At 41.0% G+C, this 21034-nt stretch overlaps 2 protein-coding genes across 3 annotated transcripts; both read right to left on the reverse strand.

The window, feature by feature from the left end:
- Positions 1-881: 881 nt before the first annotated feature.
- TMEM50B (transmembrane protein 50B) lies at positions 882-17759 on the reverse strand. 2 transcript variants are annotated; one of them, XM_079972105.1, is made up of 8 exons: positions 17703-17759; positions 16253-16312; positions 7173-7338; positions 5337-5449; positions 4593-4660; positions 3527-3619; positions 1488-1545; positions 882-1168 (listed from the first exon to the last, which is right to left on the reverse strand). In XM_079972105.1, the coding sequence occupies exons 3-8, from the start codon at positions 7269-7271 to the stop codon at positions 1123-1125; spliced, it is 477 nt and encodes a 158-aa protein (XP_079828231.1). In that variant the 5' UTR covers positions 7272-7338; positions 16253-16312; positions 17703-17759; the 3' UTR covers positions 882-1122. The 2 variants fall into 2 exon arrangements, with proteins under 2 accessions (XP_079828231.1, XP_079828230.1); XM_079972104.1 differs by lacking the exons at positions 16253-16312; positions 17703-17759 and adding an exon at positions 11474-11621.
- Positions 13692-17783, reverse strand: DNAJC28 (DnaJ heat shock protein family (Hsp40) member C28). The gene is made up of 3 exons (XM_079972070.1): positions 17703-17783; positions 16253-16312; positions 13692-15045 (listed from the first exon to the last, which is right to left on the reverse strand). Exon 3 carries the CDS (start codon positions 14953-14955, stop codon positions 13834-13836), a length of 1122 nt encoding a protein of 373 aa, XP_079828196.1. The 5' UTR covers positions 14956-15045; positions 16253-16312; positions 17703-17783; the 3' UTR covers positions 13692-13833.
- Between the last annotated feature and the right edge of the window lie 3251 nt (positions 17784-21034).

Below are 21034 nucleotides of genomic sequence, written 5' to 3' on the forward strand. Positions count from 1 at the left end.
GCGGTACCTATTTATCTACTTGCACAGCGTGCTTTTGAACTGCTAGGTGGGCAGGAGCTGGGACTGAACAACGGGAGCTCACCCCGTCACGGGGATTCGAACTGCCGACCTGATCAGCAAGCCCCTAGGGCTCAGTGGTTTAGACCACAGTGCCACCCGTGTCCCTTTTTTCCTTGTATAGTAAGCAACAAAACAAGCAGTCCTGTGATGCTTTGAACTTGGGATCGCTTCTTTGTTCTGAATATCGATTGCACAAGCATGTGAAATATCAGTCAGTCTCATGGTAAAATTGGTAATGTCTGACAAGACATTTTGATGGGGGGTTTATGACAACACACCTTAAAAGGTCAAACCTAGAATTCTCCTACAGCTTGTCAAACACAATACGTCAGTCTTAAATATTTTTCACAGTGCATTCACTGAGAAAGGATTGGCCCATTCCATTTTAAGGCATGCTGCACTACCAAATAAATGCTTAAGATCTTTTGGTTTTTCACGTGAGTTTTTTTGCTAAATAGAATTTCCATACATACTTCATGCCTCCTTTGTTCAGTACACATTTTGTAGTACGGCGTAAAACATTCCTAGTAATTGGGAAGTTAGCGCTAGATGAAGTTTCAGCATATGATGCCAGAGTATACTACACTTCCAAATAACGTATTTTTCTACTGGGGGTCATGCATCAAAGGCTATTTGGAGATGCCATTCAGATTAATATTCTTTAACTTCACTTTCTGATCACCTAATCAAAATCTCAACTCTTCAAGAAGCTACTACAGCTCATTTGTGCTTAAGAACAGTATATGATCTTTAACAAACTATGAGCCTTAATCCTAAAACATTATTCACATATCAGAGCAGAAAAAACCTGCCAAGTGCAATGAAAGTTTAACATTCACTTTTATATTTTACAGATAGTCATAGTATGTACATATTCACATTACTATCCATTCTATGAAAAGATAGCTAACTTTGAGCAGAATATTTAAATCAGTTCACTTTCCAAAAATAAGTAAACATACAAAAGGTGTAATGCAACATCTATTTGGCAAAATATAAAACAGAAATGTAAATTATATTTACATACAAGGCTCGCTAAGCAAGATGAAGAAAAAAGTACTCTTAAGCCCACAGTTCTTCAGTTCTTCCAAATTTGTAGATAAGGGTGCTATGAAAACAAAAGTTTAGATCTGTAAGACAGACATTCTTTCCAATGATGATATGGCAAAATCATCAAAATTCTAGAAGAAGATGACATGATAACTGGCACTACTATACTGGTGGAGCTGTGAGTATGCCCTATCTCTGTCACTTGTGTATTATGATTAATGAACATTACTTGGCTTCTAGTAACATCATTTTTCACAGAGATTTAGAACACCACAATGAACCCTCACACACCCATTTCTATCGTCTGAGTAAATTGTGTAAACCGAAAACATCTGTATCGTTATAACTATTAGACTTTGGAGGCATTAGTTACTTACCTGAAAAATATCAAAGCATTCTGAAAAAACACTGCTAAGCCTGGGTAGACATTAATATCTATAAAATAAAAATGCAATAAATAAGTATTGAGACAAGTCTTCAAAACCTGTCACTACTAAGTTTATCTTGTGCTCATTTAGCTATGAAACAGTATTTTTAAAAGGGGCGAGATGGATCAGGATAATTCAGTTCTATCTACAAACAATTAAGACTTGATCTATGGGAGTATGCTTGATCTATGGGAGAAATGCTGCAAGACTGAGGAGGGAGCAAAGTCTCAAGAAGGGGATATTTGGATTGTGTCCTAAGCATGCACACTTCCATAAATAGCCATCATTCAGCTTATTTACATTAGCATATTGAACATTTACAGCTACAGGATAGGACTTGAAACCACATGGGTTGGTTTTTTCTGGCTTCCACGCTTTGACCCTTTGCCCAAATTTAATAGGTAAAGGTAAAGGTACCCCTGCCCGTACGGGCCAGTCGTGTCCGACTCTAGGGTTGTGCGCCCATCTCACTTAAGAGGCCGAGGGCCAGCGCTGTCCGGAGACACTTCCGGGTCACGTGGCCAGCATGACAAAGCTGCTCTGGCGAGCCGGCACCAGCGCAGCACACGGAAACGCCGTTTACCTTCCCACTATAAAGCGGTACCTATTTATCTACTTGCACTTAGGGTGCTTTCGAACTGCTAGGTGGGCAGGAGCTGGGACCGAAAGACAGGAGCTCACGCCACTGTGGGGATTCGAACCGCCGACCATGCAATCGGCAAGCCCTAGGCGCTGAAGTTTTACCCACAGCGCCACCCACGTCCCCATCCAAATTTAATAGTTCCCCCTTTTTTTCACTGCCACAGAGTCAAAAACAGTCTGTGGGTAAATAATGGAAGGACATCTGTTGTTTTCCTTCCAGCAGGTGGCAGAAGCCTTTCTGGGTGAAAGGAACCCAGAGAACATTTTTCTTTCGCAGTGTTTGAGAGTTGTGGCTGTTAAGCAGAAGAGGAACAAAGAAGCTTGCAGTTCCCTAAAAAGCTCCCTTGATTCTTTGTAAGAAGCCGATTTATACTCTGTGACTTACAGACATGTGCATATTTCCATACTGTAGCCATGTTAAGACTGCTGCAGCAAAAACAACATAGAATAAGCAGCAACAACCTGGAGTGCAAAGTGTCGACTTTTCAAAAATATATAGAGGGTGTTGGTAATTTTGTCATGAAACAATGTATTTGTACACCAAGTCAACTAAAGTTTAGTCACGGGTATTAGGCCAGCAGGATCTCTCTCTTCTGTATAGAACCCGATTCTGCATGACTCACAGCAGTAAGAGGAAAAGCTAGGTAAACAGGTTTCTAGGAAGTACCATGAACAAGAAAAGTAATCACATTAACTCTTATCAAGGCCCTGATCAGACCCATTAAGTCTCAAGAGCACCTTTCCACCTGAGCTTCACCCAATTCCCTTAAAGATTTAACAGCCTAGACCCCACTTACCTCCAGGAACATCTCTCATACAAACCTTCCCCATCCACCCCAAATCATCCACAAGGAAGCCAACTTTATCATCGACATTCAGCCATTAGACTATTTTTAACATTTACCAATACTTCTAATATACTGCCACCTGCTGCTTTTATTTAGACTGTGTTTATCACCATCTCTTTCTTGTTTTAACATTGTATCTTTTATTTTATTGTTTTTACATCCAGTAATTCTGCCCTTAAAAATTTCTAACAGAAAATAAGCAGCCAACAAAGCAGCTGGATCAGTCCTACATCATTTCGGACTCTTCAGCAAGTGGAGTGGAAAATGTTGGTCAAAACAGCAGGGGCATGATCCAGCCAAAGTGAAGCACTTTTAAGTACCACTGTTTTTAAGAAGAGAACTACGCATACCTTGATTTGATTTCGAAAGAAGATATTTAATTTTATTTCAAAATAAAATAAGGTATTTAATAATGTGATATGTGCATCTCTCTCCTTTAAAACAAAGGCACTTACAAGTGCATTTCTTTCCCCTTGATTAAAAATAAATCATCCTTACTGTGGGTAACATATGCTCCAAAAAGGATCCACATAGAAGCAATAAGTGAGCCAAACATCAACATGAAGCCAATGAAGAGCCAGACACGAGCACCTGCAAGAACACATGAAGTTAAGCACTATGCTAGGGTAATAATACGCAGAAATAAGGGGGCAGTGGGAAACAGCATCCCTCATCATCCCACTGAAGCTTTCTTCAACTCATAAGATTGGACCCTGATTTACGTGCATTAATCCCCTGAATGTTTGTTTTATTTGCTTGTATACTACTATTTTATTTTGTTTATTTTGTTTTTTTCTGCTGTATATACTAAGAGATTTTTTAAAATACTCAGCAGTTTACAAATGCTTTTAAATGAATTAATATAACAAGACTTGCATTCATCATCACAGCATGCCACAGCATGACATAAAGGAGAGTTTACCTTCAACCGCTAAATCAGTGATCCATAATAAATTCTAGGAAAATAAATGTACTACCAGGTGTAAGACAACTGGGAATATGTTGCCAGGGAAATATGCTTCAGTCTAAGCTTTTTGACTTGTAAGTTCAATGAGGTAGGTGGTATGAACAACAACATTGGCAACGCTAATACAAAGTGATTTAGTGGGGGTGGAAAATTTAGACTTGAGCAAAGGAGGCTTGGGTCCATAGCCCCATCATAAAATTTAGTTGATAACTCTAAGAGCATCTCTCAGCCTAACCTACTTAACATGCTTGCAAAGAGGATAAAACTACAAGAGTCCCATGGAACGCAAGAAAAGATAGTGATAAACCAAGTGAGCTTCTAGGATTCACCAATAAATTTCACCCCCTCATTTGTTAAATCTGAAATCTCTTATAAAATCTAGTTAGTATTAGAAATCATTACTAACATTTTTTTAACATGAGCATGAAAAGATCTGTGCACCATTGACAGCACCACCAGCACCAGTCTAACATCTTGCTTTTTGTGACATGTGCCAGGACATAACATTTTGTTATGTTTTCTTCGCTGCTTGCACAGCCAAGTTTTGAAATGAGGACTGAAGTGTGAATTTATCTGCATAAATAGGAGTACCCTCACCGGTTCTTCCTAAACATCCATCACCATAGCTGTCTCCTCTCACTTGAGCATTTGATACTGCGTTTATCCTGCAACACATAAAAAAACAGCCGCTAAAATTACTTTTTTAAGAATTGTGCAAAAGACTAAAAGGCAGCAAGTCCACTATTCTGGATCCACAAAATACTCCCTCTCCAATTTTAAGTATTTTCTTTTCTTTCCCAGTCTTCCTTTTGAATCCAGATGCTAAACCTGATCAGTTAACAAAACCAAAATGCCCAGTATATGCATATTCTCTCAGATACTAGTTTTCATATTTGTTTAGTCATTTATCTACTACAATCCTTAAATCTCTTTTTGACTGTTACCAATGACAGTGTCTGATGAGCAGTACTACAGTGCCAAAAAGTAAAAGAGGGCTGTCACTATATTCTAGTAGAGTGGATACCAAGCATGAGAACAAATTGAGTAGGAAAAGAAATGGAGGGATAGGGGGAAACTGGGTCCCTGAAGAAGATGAGAAATACATTTATGTATGCATGGAAACCCTTGTTTTTAGAAAGAAAGCCTTGTTTATCCTCATTCCACAAAACAAACAGTAAGCTGTGCATGCACACTTCAACAATTTTAAAGGATGAGAAATAGTAGTAGAACACAAGAGGAAAAGAGAAAAGAAAGATGGGGGGAATTATTTTGTAGGTGCACTTTACCATTTGAGATGAACAACTGCTATTTTTGTATGGACCTATCATTATATGTACTTACATGAAAAAAGCTAGAGTAGAAAACACTCCACAAGTATGGAATGCGTGGTTCATTTGCTCTGGCTTAGGGTAAACTACTGCTGCATCTATCATTATCCACCAACCTGTAAAAAACTGTAAAACACATGATCATTAAACCATGGCAAATATCTACAGAAAGGTCAGCCACATAACTCTGCTGCTTCTCTTCTCCTTCACTCCACTGGCTTTGTAATCATCTGAGTCCCAGCTACCCACTCCAATTAACAGAAACTTCCTAGCCCACCCACCCCTCCAAAGTGCAATGTTTTAGCTAGAGGCTCATTTCCGTCCCAGCCACAAAGACTAGAAGGTACCACTAAAGTATTCATGTGAACGTGTACTATAAACCATACTACCAGATCTACCTGCCATAGATGAGTTCAATATGGAGGCCGCAGTGAAGAACTAAACAGATTCCATATTTATTCAAATGGTAAGTAAGGCCTCCCAGCCAACTAATTAAGGGGCACCGTATTTTGGTATTGGCTTCTAACTGTAAGATTCAACAGCCGGCTTCATGAAAATAGTGCCCCTCTGTGGTAAAAAATAAATAAATGGTAGTGCTTTTTGAACTTTTAAGACTGCTTTTCCATTAAAACATACGTACCACAATGTACAATAAATGCAATATTAAAACAGCACATAATCATACTCCCTTTACCATATAAACAATATACGAATGCACAACCAACACCTATTTGTTTATTTTAAAATGTGCTTGTTCGTGAATATAGATAAGGTTGGGGAGATGTCTTTCCCTTATATGCTCAATATTTCTGCTAATGATTAACGTGAAAACAGAAGCTGATTTGATTAATAATTTATACTATCTGAATTCATAGTGACTGAAGACATCACTTGAGGAGGAAAAAAATTAAACATTAATCAGGAATGCAGCCGCCTCTTCTAAAACATTTACAAAGTGTGCCTGAAATAAAGCCAAAGTAGCCATCAATGCAAATATGCTTATCTAAGAAATCTGTGTTCTCAGTACTCCAGTTGTATGGGCAGGAAGAAATTGCTGCTAGCTCTTAAGACAAAAAAACCAATAGCTCCCCACTTTGCAATTCCTACCACACTCAGAGCATTTTCTGGCAAGCTAAGAATGCTAACAGCAACATCCTTGCCTTAACCAACATAGCAAGTGTTGTGGCTCCTCTCAAGTAGACACAGTTGTGTTGGTAGGGCTATGTGCCTAGCACGCAAAATGGGTGTACACAAAACACATGTTCAAAAGATAGACAACTAACAGCGCAATTCCAAGCTTGTTTTTTCAGAATCCCTCTCAGTTGAATGGAACTTAACGGTAGGCAAATATCCAGCACTGCAGCCTGGTGGCAGGCATGGCCAGCCCTGATGGTGAATGTGGCCATTAACATCCACATGCCCAACACTCAGATCCTCCCTCTGCCCGTCCCCACTCACACATATTCTCCCTGCTGCCCAGCCACCAGCAGGGGTACATATATTGTTGGGTTCCACTGGGAATGCTAGAGGTGATGTTAAAGCCCCTTCTGTTTCTAGCGTACAGAAGAAAGTCGCTCCCACATGGGACAAGAATCTTTTCTCTGCCACGCAGCTGATGGCTGATTATCAGCAAACTGAGCAGGCTCTCCCGGACCTGGGAGGGTTTCATGGGATGCCCACCTGTGATTTAGCACAAGAACTCACAAGTTGGCTTTCAATACAAACAAAGCAACTGAGCAAACATCCTGTAAATGTGACCAAAAATTTTTTTACCATCAAGTGAGGCACTGGCAAATCTGATGTACTCCCAACAGACCAGTTGGCGTATTGCATTTGTATTAAGACTTACCAGAATCCCAGCTACCACAGAAGCAACTGTATTTCTTCTTTCACTCCAATCAATACACTCACATTCAGGCCACCGGAAATTGTCTAGGAAACCTGCCATTTCTCAAGTTCAGGATGTCTCTTTTACCTGTGTTATTTACATTAGATTTTCATGAATCTTCCAAGTCCTAAATAAAAAAAGGGAGGGGGGAGAGAGAAACCAAAAGATCAGTGTATTATTTATTTACTTATTTAGTCTAGTTGTAGCTATTACAAAAGATAAGATCAGCGGGGCTACATTCATGCTTTGTCCTGGATAAGGCTGAAAAGGATCTTAAAACTAAATGAACTGTGGGTTAGATTTATGTTCCTTCTATTTCTTGGAATTTAGAAAAAAAGCGAAAACTTAGGAACATAAAGTTGGGCAGAATTGCTGGAGGCAGGCAGGGGGGCAACTTAAGAGACAGTGGCTTAAGGCTTTCTTGCAAGCTCACAGAAGAGGAGAGATTTCATCTGAGGACTCCCTGGCTCACAGCTCTCACACAGCTAATACTAGCTCTAACTCCTTTGAAGAAGAGCAGGAGAGAAATATAAAATATATCAGCAACTTTTTCTTAGGAGTTGATAGAGTACACCACCCAACACATAAAAGTAGGACAATAAAGAGATACTTAAGGCTGAACTGGGGGGACGCAGGTGGCGCTGTGGGTAAAAGCCTCAGTGCCTAGGGCTTGCTGATCGAAAGGTCGGTGGTTCGAATCCCTGCGGCAGGGTGCGCTCCCGTCGTTTGGTCCCAGCGCCTGCCAACCTAGCAGTTCGAAAGCACCCCCGGGTGCAAGTAGATAAATAGGGACCGCTTACTAGCGGGAAGGTAAACGGCGTTTCCGTGTGCAGCTCTGGCTCGCCAGAGCAGCGATGTCGCGCTGGCCACGTGACCCGGAAGTGTCTCCGGACAGCGCTGGCCCCTGGCCTCTTGAGTGAGATGGGCGCACCAACCCCAGAGTCTGGCAAGACTGGCCCGTACGGGCAGGGGTACCTTTACCTTTACCTTTACCTTTAAGGCTGAACTGTTGTATTCCACAGCTATATCAAGTGTTGCAGCACTTCACTTAAAAAAAATAAATCTTAGTGCACATTTACCTGGGAGCTCCACAGAACATAGTGGGGCTAACTGATAAGTAAACATGCAAAGGACTGCAATATAAGAGATTCAGTGTTATACAGAATCAAAAAGGCAGTGGAAACCTGTACTCTAGCTAAGTCCTCAGCAAGCAATCTTAATTTCTCTGCTCTTTTTTCAGTTGTAAATTATTCATAAGTATTAGGCATTTAATCGATCTATTAAAAGTTGATGCTTGCCATCTAAGCATGCTAATATTTAAAAAAGCAAACAAAATAAGAAGGAACACCTTTTTAAACTTAAAAAGCCCCCTCCATTTTTTTAAAAAAATGGCATTCCCTCTTCTTATAGGATTATGTGTGGTGCAACATGTATACCCTCAAAAAAAAAATCATGCTTCTGGAAAGAGGCAGACAAAATGAAAAGAGGTTTATATGACAGGCCTAAAATGTGTTCACTGGTCTAAAAGGATGCAAAACTAGGAAATGAAAATGCCTTTGAAAAACAAGAAGCACTTATTGTGTATTAGTCACCACAACCCCCCAATTTTTGTCTAATGCAGCACAAACTAGGGCGGGGCAGAACAGTCCCATGCTTTCTTAGAAAACCACAGCTCAAGCCTATCAGTATGCAAATTCAAATTACTCCTGTACCGATCAGGGGTATCCCAAGCCATTTGATAAATATTTCTCACTGAGGGATTTCAGCTAACACAGGATTCAAAGCAGACTCCTATATTGTTAGTTTCTGCCTATGAAGAGCATTATCTATGAAGATAATGCCCAACTCCACATGCCTTGTAACACATTGAGAGGTTGTAATTACAGTATAAGAAAGAATCAGAAGATCATCAAACCCAAACTACAGGCTTGAGACAGCATCACCCACAAAGCAAAGTCTCAAAGACTGATCCAAATAGTCCATAACAATGTTATAACAAACACCAGGAGCGAAGAGGTAAGCCACAGCAAATATGGCACTCCACTACAACCTTTGTGCTACATGCATTATCCTAGGCCTCCACTCCAATCTTGGTGCTATACTCGTTTATCAAGAATGTATTTATCAAGAATGAAAAACACATCCCCACAATCTCCATTAACTGAAACACTAAAATCTACTCTAGACATCCTAGTTAGGCTACCAAAGAGTGTTGAAAACATGGCAAGGATAATTACACAGACTTATAGAGCAAAATGTATACTTATAGAGCAAAAGCCAATTAGACAACATAGCCAAATTCTATGGAATAGCTCTCCAGATTTCCCTCCACAGGCACTTTAGTAAAAACAGTAGAATGTGAATATACTTGTGGTCAGCATCTCATAATGAAGATGACTCTCACCATCCATCCATCTCTAATCAATGTATCCAGTAAGCCTTTCTCAAAAACTCACTTAAAACAGGCTTACAATACATGTCAATCATTCAGCAATTAGATCATCAACTGATGATGGAAGACAGCCACTGAAGATCAGAAATTGCAAACAAAAGGCATTATGCAGCCAAAGGTATGCATTTCAAGGTTACAATCCTATGCATGTTTCTACTGAACTTTTAGGGACCCATTTTCTGAACAAACAACTTGCAGGACTGGGTTGCAAATTTCATTTAGTTCAAATGGCGCGTGGGAATTAACCATATAAAGATGCTTTAAAAATAACCTCATTGAAATAAATTAGATTTAAGTGCTTAAATGTTGTTTTGACTGTATATTCCATATTTGACTTTCTTCAAATTGTTTTATTGATGTTTTAATATTCTGTAAACTGCTTTGAGATTTTTTTATAAAAAATAAAGCAGTATAGAAATGAAATTATTAATAATAGTAATAATAATAAATCAACAATTTTCAATAAAAACAGTTCACATATTCCATTGCAAGTCATAAAGAAGTGCTTTAATGATATATATGCATGTGTGAATCATTAGTTAAGCTGTACACCTGCTAACTTTTACTTCCACCGCTTTTGGCTGCTTTAAAAACACAAACTTGCAAGGCGAATTTAAGAAGTTTAAAGAAGTGAACCTTTAAATTATTCCAAAAGCGCTGATGGTGACTGCCTTCCTTTAGAACTCAGCCCAGTCAACCCCCAACATCTAGCAAATAAGCAAAGCTCTCTTTGCTGCTTGTGTTACATTGCCCCAAACAGCAACTTGACAACCAGCCCATCCACACAAAACATGGTCCATCAGTGAATCCTCATAGCACCGCTGTTTAAATCCCTGCATTTCAAACACTGGTTTGAAAAATTTAAAAGGGAGACGGGGCAGGGAGAGTTTTAAAGAAATTCCAGTACATGCTAGTAAGGCTTCATTCAGTTGATGATTTTTCCACTCGTAAGAACCCAGAAAAGCTTTCGTCACCATCTCAGGGCATGGTCCCACAAGTGGAACCGGTTTCAGGAGATTCAAAGATAATGTGCAAGGTAATCGCGTCTGTAATTTAGTTGAAAGCTCTGTGGATGCACACCTATGAGCGGAGATCGCATCCCCAGCTATTCCCACGAACTACTTTAAACTAAAAAAAAAAAGGGGGGGGGTCACATACGCAAACGTGCGAGCAGACGAAGCCAGAAATGCATCCATGCATGCAAGAAGCTTGGCGAGCGAAAGTAAAAGGGGAGTATAAACCCCGCTTTGCAGGAGGGTGGGTGGGAAGGAAATATACAATTAGATGCGTCTGTTCTTGGTGGATAATAGACTCAGTGGTGTAGTGAAGTAATTTCAGACTCCAGACCTGATGAATTTAACCCAACCCGCCCCCCTCTTTAGATATTTATGCTTCCCTCAAAGTGTGGCAAGGAGGCAAGAAACTTTTCGGCCTCCTTCCCTTTCCCCTTCCTTCCTCTTGACATTAAGGAAGGTCAATCGACCAAGCAGCCGAGCGCCAGGCTCCTTGCCGCCCCCCCCCCCGGGCAGCTATGGGGAGGGGGAATAACGTCCCTCCAGAAACGAAAAAAGTGAGGGAGCGGCCCTCTGAGAAGAGAGGCCCCAAAGAAGGAGGGGCCGTGCCCCTAAAAGGCGTGACGGGGCCGGTCTCTCTCCAGGCCGAGGAAGAGCCACCTTCACAAGGGGCTTGTTTTGAATTACGGAGGTGTGAGGGAGGGGGGAGAGAAAATATTCGCCCAGGCGTCTCGTTATCCCCTCAGAAAAAAGGGGTGGGGAAAAAGAGCCGCAACCACCGCGCGAGACCGCCTCACCTGGAAGACCCCCCGCTCCGCTCCATCCGCGGCCGTCACCCGGCTTGCTCTGCCGGCCGGAGGCGTGAGGAGAAGTCGCGGGGTGTTCAGCCAATCCACCTCCGGAGCTCCTCCGTCACAACGCTCGGCAGGGAGCGCTCTGATTGGGCCGCCAAACGCCGCGCGAGGCTTGCCGGTTGGAAAGGGGGGTTCGCGATAGGCTCTCTAGCGCTGTCGCCCCCGCTCAGATCCCGCCTCCGTCCTCCTCGCGAGCTGTTAGCAAAAGAACTCCTCCCGCGAGGGCGAGGAAGGCAGGTGGCTGCCGTCGCCGGAGCGGTTTCGCCGCCTCCAGGATCAGGGCGCGGTGCAGAGGGTGCTCGCGGTATAAGCTCGCCCAAGGCCTCAGCGCGCGCAACCTCGTCGACTTCGGAGGGGTTTTTTTTATCCCCTCGTAATTTTTGAACCCGGTGTCGTTCAGTAAAGCTAAAACGTTGGGAAATAAGAGAGAAAAGTGCTTCTTAGCACAGGGCGAAGTTAAACTGTGGAACTCTTTGCCACAAGATTTTTTTAGGCGCGGGGGGGAGGGAGGCAGAGGCCTACCTAGGCTGCCTTGCGCCCTTGGCAAGGAGCTGTAAGGCGGGCAGGCTCCTAGCTATATGGGGTGGACGTGGACTACACGGCCTATTGAGGTCTTCAAAATGAGTGTAGTTAAAACACGTTTCCCATATTCATTTCCATTGATACTGCTTCTTTTCTGCAGACTTCAAATGATATTGACAGAGTGTGTGCTAATAATTTTTTATTCCCTCTAAACTAGAGCTGGAGAACCTGTGCCCCTCCATACAGTTTTGGACTTCCAACTTCCCTTATCCCTGACCTATTTGCCATGCTGGCTGGGGCTGATGGGACCAGCAGCATCTTGTTCTTAGATGTTTTTACACTTTGCCTCTACTACCTTATTCTTTTAATTATACTGCTCTGCTGATTTGTTTTTTGCTGTCATGGTCTCCTTTGGGAAGAAGGGTTGGCTAGGCTTTTAATGAAGACATACATACACACACATGTGAAGAACCACAAGTTTACTAAACAGGCAACCCTGATTAGGGAAGTTTTTAATGTTTGATGTTTTATTTTTTAATACTCTGTTGGGAGTCGCCCAGAGTGGCAGGGGAAACCCAGCCAGATGGGCGGGGTATAAATAATAAATTATTATTATTACTATATCAGATCTAAACGTCAGAGCCTTCCTCAAGCCAGTATCCTCCCACTGTTTTGGACTGTATCTCCCATCAGTAACAGCCAGCATAGCCAATGGCAGGGGGTGATGGGAATGATAACCCAAAACTTTTGGAGAGCACCAGGTTGGGAAAGGCTGCCAAGATCCTTCATAGTGCTTTGCCACAGTGTTTTACACAATAACCTTATAATTGTTACTCAGCTGTTGAACTGGTTGTTTTGTTAGTTGCTATGGCTATTTTCCCTGGAGGATGTATGCCCTGCCTTCCCAGTTGTCATATGCACTGATTTTTTATTCACCTTTGTTCACACTTTCCTCCGGGCTGGTTAAGCATAGCTGCCATAGACATCTTATTCGTATTTTGAGGTGTGCTGGTTACTAAAGCATACAAGTAGATCTGATATCATAACCATCAGCTCCTATTAAATATGATTTTATTATAATAATATTTTACTACCCAGGCTAGCCAAATTACATGTAAACATTTAGTACACTTAGTGTTCTGGACCCAGTACAATGGAACTCCACCCTGCCTGGGCTAGGATGGGTGGTATTCAGATAAGCTTTACTCAAAGCAAACCCATTGAAATTAACTGGTCATATTATTAACTGCACGAAAAGCACGAAAAGAAAGCAATATTGTCATCATTGGAGAAATCCAGAAACATACATTTTTAAAATACTGAGGCCAAGTTTTCACTTTTTCTCACCTTGCAGCTAAAAGCAACAAATGTGGAACAACAGCAGGAACCATGAAATAATATGCAACAGCTGTGTCAGACAGAATTTGCAAATTCATTATGTTCTCAACTGCCTTCACTTACAAGTCACAAAATTGAGTGGAGAAGGAATATCATTTTTTTGCCTTTTGCTTCAAGAACAAAAACTTGTCTGTTTTCCCTTCCATTTTTAAATGTCCTAATTTGCAAATGTAACCTAACATTTTATTTTTCTAAAATTTAATTCAACATATCCAAAAATAAAGGAATGCCAAAACAATGCTGGCAGGTATAAATGTGTTTATTTGTTCCTACACTTCTACAACACTGTTAAAACAATAAACAGAAAAATGTATTGTCTTCTGGAAGTAATATGAATCTTAGTGTACATTTAGTAGCTAAACCACATGGCTATCAGCGTAATCTTATTTCAAAATAAGATTCATCCATTTAAAAAAACTGGCTTTAATGTCAGATGATCTGCTACTTTCATTTTCTGTTTTCTTTGTCTCCTTTTCAGAATTCCTTTTCATCTGGCTTTTGCAGCTCTCCTGTGCACGTGAAATTTCTTTGCCAGCATTAAAATGTACCATCTGCCTGCTAAGAATAGGAACAACCAAGTTGAAATCATTAATTCTTTTGTTTAGTGCCTGGATTCTTTCAGTAAACTGTTCACAAGATTCCTTCCATTGTTTCTCTTTTTGTGGTGTCATTGGCTCACCCAGTTTATTCCTAGAAGCAATCATATCCTTTCTCAGTTTTTCAATTGTTTCCCGTATTTCTTTCTGTATGAGAATCCACTCTGGTTGGTATCCGTTGTCTATCAGAATACGGTTCAGGTTGTGAGTCATAGGATCAATATGTGGACAGTCTGAAAATTTTTGCAATGGCTTTCCTTTACCACTAAGGTTCTCAAAGTCCCCTTTTGCCATAGATTCTTGAATGAGGTCTTCAACCAACCGTTCGATCGCTTGAGTGATTTTTGCCTTCTTACTTTGCCTTACATCTTTAGCTAACATAGCCTCACTCATTATTAGTTCACGCTCCATTTTCTGCTTTCGGTATTCCATGACCTGTTCAGAGGCCCGATCAACTCTAAATTGCATATACTGTTTCTCTCTCTGACTTGGAGTTCCAAAACCTACACCCTCAAAACTTAAATACTGTCTGTGTTGTGGTGTTTTAGATTTGAATTTATCTTCCTCATCCTCCTCATTGTTTTCACTTGATTTCATTTTCTTGGTCATATAGTTAAGCACAACTCTGTATGCTTCTTCTATTTGCACAAAAGTTGCAGAATCTGCTGTAGCAGATCCACTGTCTGGGTGATATTGCTTAGCAAGGTCTCGAAAGGAATTTCTGACATCATCCAGTGAACAGCCTTCCTGAAGGTTAAGCAGCCTGTAAGAGTCTTTGATGTTTTTAGGTCTGAGATCTGACAGCAGTCTATGGTGATAGATAAAATGATGTAGAAATGGTTTGTCTTTCTTTGGAACCAATGCTGAGCACATCCAGACACGACACTGTATTTTTCTCAGCATCATCATACAGTGCCACTTCACAGCTCTTCAATGCAGCTTTTGTATAAACCATCTAACTGCAAATCTGAACAAGTTCAGATGGAACTGAGCTCTTTTCTGTGAGATAATATTAGAAAAGAGAAGTTAATTAAGACATACAAATACATGCACTTATTTTGGAGCCCAGGCTGCAATCTTAAGCAGCAAGCTCCATTAAGTTTAGTACGGTTTAAGTCTGAGTAAATATGCATAGGATTGTTTTTGCAAGCCTTTGTGCTTTGTGTATTACATTTTATAACCATGTTTGGAACTTCCACGGTAGCAATGGAATTTGAACATTTTTGAAGCTATGCTGATTGGCCTGCTGTGTATTAGTGTAAGAGGAATCACTCATAATGAACTCAAGTTGTGAGTGATGAAAGAAACCGAGCCAAAACAGAATCACTGAGAAACAAGAGGGAAGAAGCAGCACGCTCAAAAGAACCCCAAGATTTTCAGAAGTTAAACCATCCCCCCCCAAAAGGGCGCACCCCCACAAAAAATGGCTCAGTGAGGAGTTAGCATAACTCACATTGTTATTTGTATGCATATGCATTTCTACAATGCTCAGTAGCTACAAAAAAAAAAAGTAACATAGTAAAAGGCCCTGCTTGAGCTCTTTACATCTTACAGTACAGTGGTACCTCAGGTTAAGTACTTAATTCGTTCCGGAGGTCCGTACTTAACCTGAAACTGTTCTTAACCTGAAGCACCACTTTAGCTAATGGGGCCTCCTGCTGCTGCCGCACTGCCGGAGCACGATTTCTGTTCTCATGTTCTCATCCTGAAGCAAAGTTCTTAACCTGAAGCACTATTTCTGGGTTAGCGGAGTCTGTAACCTGAAGCGTATGTAACCTGAAGCGTATGTAACCCAAGGTGCCACTGTACCTTGGAGTGGAACATAGCTTGCTGGCAGGAACCTGAACAGGAACACTTCTGCGAGGATATGCAAAGATACACAGCAATTTTTTGTTGCAAATCTCACTTGTACTGTATATATAATGTTACAGATGGGTTTTCCTCCAAACAATCAATGTTCATTTTTGTTTAGTAATTTGTAAAGGTACTATCTAGCTACGTGTAGGTATCACAAAATTTCAATTTAACTGGTCATTTACCAGGATTTTAATCAACTAAACAAACATGTAATCAGGTCAGCTACATACAGGTAATTCCACTTCAAGCAGCCTAATCCCATTCATGCAATTACAGCAGGAAACGTGTTATTCCATGTGCAATTATGAAATGTTCTTTATCGGAAAGCAAAAAACTACTAGCATGTTACCTTCCATTCTTCCAGAAGCATGTCTTGAACACGCTAAAATCTCCCACCAGCTTTTTTAGACTGTTGAAAAATGAAAATCCCTATCAAAAATGATATCAAATGTAAATTATCAGTTAAGATGAGTAGCTGGTGCATCACTTAAAGCACTTACATATATTTTGTTATACCAATGCATTGAACAGTGTTTTCATTGTATTACCCATCCTGGCCATTTTCTAAATTTATTAAGGACAATCTCCGGCCCCATGTGTACCATTTGAAGCAGTATGATACCACCTTAAACAGCCATGTCTTTCCTCAAATAATCAGGAGAGCTGTAGCTTAAGGGTTAAGGGTGCTGAAAGTTGTCAGGAGACGCTTATTCCCATCACAGAGCTACAATTCCCAGAGTTCCATGAGAAAATGAGGTTTGTGAGAGGAACAGGGTTCACCCAACACCTCTCACCCTAAGCAAACTATGTCTCCCAGGGGAAGCTATGACTATTTAAAGTGCCATGATACTGCTTTAAATGTAGAGGGTGGACAGGGCCTCAGCAGTTCAGTGGGGCTTAATCTTAAGCAGATACAGGATCATTCTTCCAAGCATGAAGGAGACATGCACAACCATGTCAGAAAATGCTAGTTAAGCCTTTCCCGCAGCTCAAAATTGTTTTTAAATAGGGCTGATACATTTGCTGTATATATATATTCCACTTCCCCACCCAGCCTTTTGCAAAGGTAACAGCTGCTCTCTCTCTTATCATCATAACTCATAATAACATTCCAAGGTTAAAACTATAACCATTCTTTATATATTTAAAAAGGTAAAGGTACCCCTGCCCGTACGGGCCAGTCTTGACAGACTCTGGGGTTGTGCGCCCATCTCACTTAAGAGGCCAGGGGCCAGCGCTGTCCGGAGACACTTCCGGGTCACGTGGCCAGCGTGACATCGCTGCTCTGGCAAGCCAGAGCCGCACACGGAAACGCCGTTTACCTTCCCGCTGGTAAGCGGTCCCTATTTATCTACTTGCACCCGGAGGTGCTTTCGAACTGCTAGGTTGGCAGGCGCTGGGACCGAGCAGCGGGAGCGCACCCCGCCGCAGGGATTCGAACCGCTGACCTTTCGATCGGCAAGCCCTAGGCGCTGAGGCTTTAACCCACAGCGCCACCTGCGTCCCTTTTTTATATATTTAGTCCCCCTTTTTTGACAGACTTTGTAAATTCGTTTACATCTGTATGACTGCTTCTGTTCTATATTCTTGTTTAAAAACAAACAAAAATGATATACAATAAATAAAATAATTGTTTTTTAAAACGTAGGTTGCATTAAAATATTATTTCCCCCTTTTTTCCCCTTGGACAGAGTGAAATAACAGGAGCCTGGATGTCACCAGCAGCCCAAGCTACACATCCGTCCTGCCAAGCCCTCCACACGCCTTCCTTGCCCCTGCCCCACTCCCGCCCACTTCACCTTCTCTTTGCCCTTCCATCCAGCCACCTCTCTCGCGCCTGCTGCGTTTTATGTATTTATCATTGTGCCCTTTAACGAACGGCCTTCCCCTCCTAACGCCCCCGCTGCCCTAGACCAAGGTCCACTCGCTGCTCGTTGTGCCGCTTAGGATTGTGGGAGACGTAGTTCCTGTAAAGGCGGCGTTTGCGTCATCCGCTCTCTTTGCAAAGGAGAGGAAGGTGAAGCCTGTTTCGTGCGGCGGACTTGCTAAAAAGGAGAGGAAAGCAGGGCGGAAGTAGATGCACCATCTGCATTTAGAATAACTCACAGCTGCTGGCTTTTCTTCTCTTTTTCCCTGTGTGGCTGGGCTGAGATTCATTTTTAATTTTACATTTTTGGTACTTAACCGTGGCTCCTTTGTGCACATAAAATGTTGGTGATGCTTCTCATAGTTGTCGTTATACCCGTCTGAGGCAGGTTGATGTTACTCGCCGTTTGTACCTACAGTTTTAGATAATTTACACGTTAGCAATCTCTGTAATGTAATCTGGGTTTTCCGCCTAAAACGGCTAATCGGTTTTCGTTGCAAGGACTCAGTTGTAGATTACGTGTTCAGCAATGAGTACCTCTGAGCATGCACAGGGTGCTCGTAAACATAGCCAATCTGCGATTTGTAAATCCATGGACGCTCAGTGGTTTCCTATTTCTGCCCTTGTTTCTTGAAACATCTGCACTAGTGTGGAGAAACAACAGTCTAAATGTATATACTTGCAGTACATTTGCACATCAAAAACAGATGGACTCCCCCCAGGACTCTAACATATGATATCTTTCTGGCCACTCTGTCCTTCACAGAGTTAATCACTTCAGGTTGCTAGTCTCTCTAGCATATATGGGTTGCAGATGATACATGAGTAATGTGAATGTGTCAGAAGAATATATTTTAAAAGATTTTTGTCTTGTAAACCTTGTGAAACATCAAACTGTCCAATATGTCTTTGAAATGATTAATAGAACTTCAGTCGTTCACCAAGATCTAATTCTGGAGACATAAACAACCGCCAAACTGAGAGCAGCAAGTTTGCTCTATTTGGTCAGGAAATTTAGGGTGACAAAGAAAATGTTATTGTGAAGGAGCACAAAAAGTTTCAGAAATGCTTCTAGCACCGAAAAGAGCCTGACTCCTGAAATATTTCTAAACAATCATATTTTAGAGTAATAAATCAAGTGTCTTTAGTAAGATTTTGTTTTTTAAATTAATACTATATGCTTTATACTATTACAGTGGTACCTCGGGTTAAGTACTTAATTCGTTCTGGAGGTCCGTACTTAACCTGAAACTGTTCTTAACCTGAAGCACCACTTTAGCTAATGGGGCCTCCCACTGCTGTCGTGCCACCAGAGCACAATTTCTGTTCTCATCCTGAAGCAAAGTTCTTAACTTGAAGCACTATTTCTGGGTTAGCGGAGTCTGTAACCTGAAGCGTATGTAACCTGAAGCGTATGTAACCAGAGGTACCACTGTATTAGGTTTTAAAATTGTACTGTGATGTATTATAAATAATTTTGTGAAGCTTATGCTTAAGAAAGTCTAAAACCATTTAAATAAAAATTTTAAATGAATAATGACTAGAGCTTACTCTCATACTGTACCTTGTTGGCTAACAAAATTAGACTGCCTGTTGCATTTTGAATATAGATCTTGCAGTCTTGTAGTCTGTGTTGAACCATTACATTCTGATTTAGATACCTGACAAGTTGGACTCCTTCCTGATTTCTGATGGTTTCCTTATACAGCATAGCAACATGCCCCCCCCCCAATGCTTTGTTCATTATTTCTTTCTCATACCAGACACATGTACTTTAAATCAGTCAGTTATTTGAGCCACATTGTACAATGCAATTAATGCAAATGTATTGTATCTTCCTCTGTTGTGATTGGTCACAAGGAGATGGAGTTTTAGGCACTGGGTTCTCTCAGCTATTTGGACCAAGGCATTCTCTCTGCCAGCAACAAAGCAATCTTTTCCCCCCTTCACCAAATGTTCATGTAACTTAATCTGATATCAAGTTGAAGAGTTTCCTTTTAGTACTTCTTAGTACAGTACTGTATACAAGAAAGAACACAAGCTGTTGACTTCCCTACATTGATTGCAGAATACCTTAGAAACATTCGGTAAGTTATGTTTACATATGTGTTCCTAAATGAGGCTTTCTATGAGGTCCTAAGATAAAATATCTGCTAATTTTTAGCAGGCAATAGTTCTAGGGGGAGCGTATTACATTGTAGTCTTTAAATTTACATCTGGTGTGTCAGAATGAGAGGACTCAAGCATGAAGCAGATAAAAGGAAATACTGAAAATAGTCAACAGTTTTATATGTGAGCAGGATCTCAGCACTATTTTTGTTTTGGATTGATGAAACATTTTAGGCTGAGTTTCACCACAGATTGGTGGTCTACTCAGGGAAACTGTTTTGGAAATGTTATCATGTTGAATGAATGTCTGTGAGAATCTCAAAGGGTGAATGCTAGCACAATTGCTATGGGGTTTTCCGCTTGGGGGCTTAATGTTGCAAATGGGTCTTTGACAATATTGTTTCATAACTTTCTGGATTTTCTACAGAAAGGGGAAAGTGGAGGGAGCGGGATATGGTGTGACATTTTGATGTGAATTTAATACTCGCAGGATCATGTGGATGCCGCAAAGCACACAAAACCACACATGCAAGCAACACACTGATCCCACAATAAACACCAGTCTGGAAGCACCCGAAATTTTTTGAGAAGGGGACAGAGTATAACTGGGGCAGGGCAATATCAGCTTTATCCTAAATGCACCCAGTTTACAGACACAAAATAGGTATCAAAGATTATGTAATATATTGACTTGTTTTATTACATTATGCAATGCTTTCTTTTTTGGTATTGTAAAATTAAGCATCCTTTTAAGATGGGAATTTGAGTGGTGGACATTGGCTTGCTCAGAGGCTTAATGAGGGCTGTAGAGGAGGGCAAAGTAACATCATGGTTGCTTCTCATTTGGTTTTCTGCCTGCAACCTAGAACAAGAAAAGTACAGATAGGCCACTATGAGAACAGGATGCTGGACTAGATGGATTTTGGCCTGATTCAGGAAGACTCTTCTTATGTTCAAACTCACGACATTGGAATCTTTGTAAACAGAAAAAACAAAGATTAGTGGCATTGGACAACAGCAGCCATTGGGTTATTTTGCTCAACAGCTTCTAAGCAGAAGTACTGCAGTTGAGTTCCAAAAAGTAAACAGTACCCTTAGATCCACAGCATTGCTGTTTCCTGGAAATTACAGGATTGGGATATAGATAGAGTATCA

The sequence above is a fragment of the Podarcis cretensis genome, assembly GCF_951804945.1.
Source record: "Podarcis cretensis genome assembly, chromosome: 4".
Taxonomy (NCBI): domain Eukaryota; kingdom Metazoa; phylum Chordata; class Lepidosauria; order Squamata; family Lacertidae; genus Podarcis; species Podarcis cretensis.

Bases quoted from the DNA above. Each gene is read 5' to 3' on its own strand.
- TMEM50B (XM_079972105.1), bottom strand. From the start codon at position 7,271: ATGGCAGGTTTCCTAGACAATTTCCGGTGGCCTGAATGTGAGTGTATT. The intron at 5,450-7,172 runs GTAAGTCTTAAT...TGTGTTTTACAG, and splicing joins CTGTGGTAGCTGGGATTCTG to TTTTTTACAGGTTGGTGGAT. The intron at 3,620-4,592 runs GTGAGGGTACTC...GTGTTCTTGCAG, and splicing joins TGGATGTTTAGGAAGAACCG to GTGCTCGTGTCTGGCTCTTC.
- DNAJC28 (XM_079972070.1), bottom strand. From the start codon at position 14,955: ATGATGATGCTGAGAAAAATACAGTGTCGTGTCTGGATGTGCTCAGCA.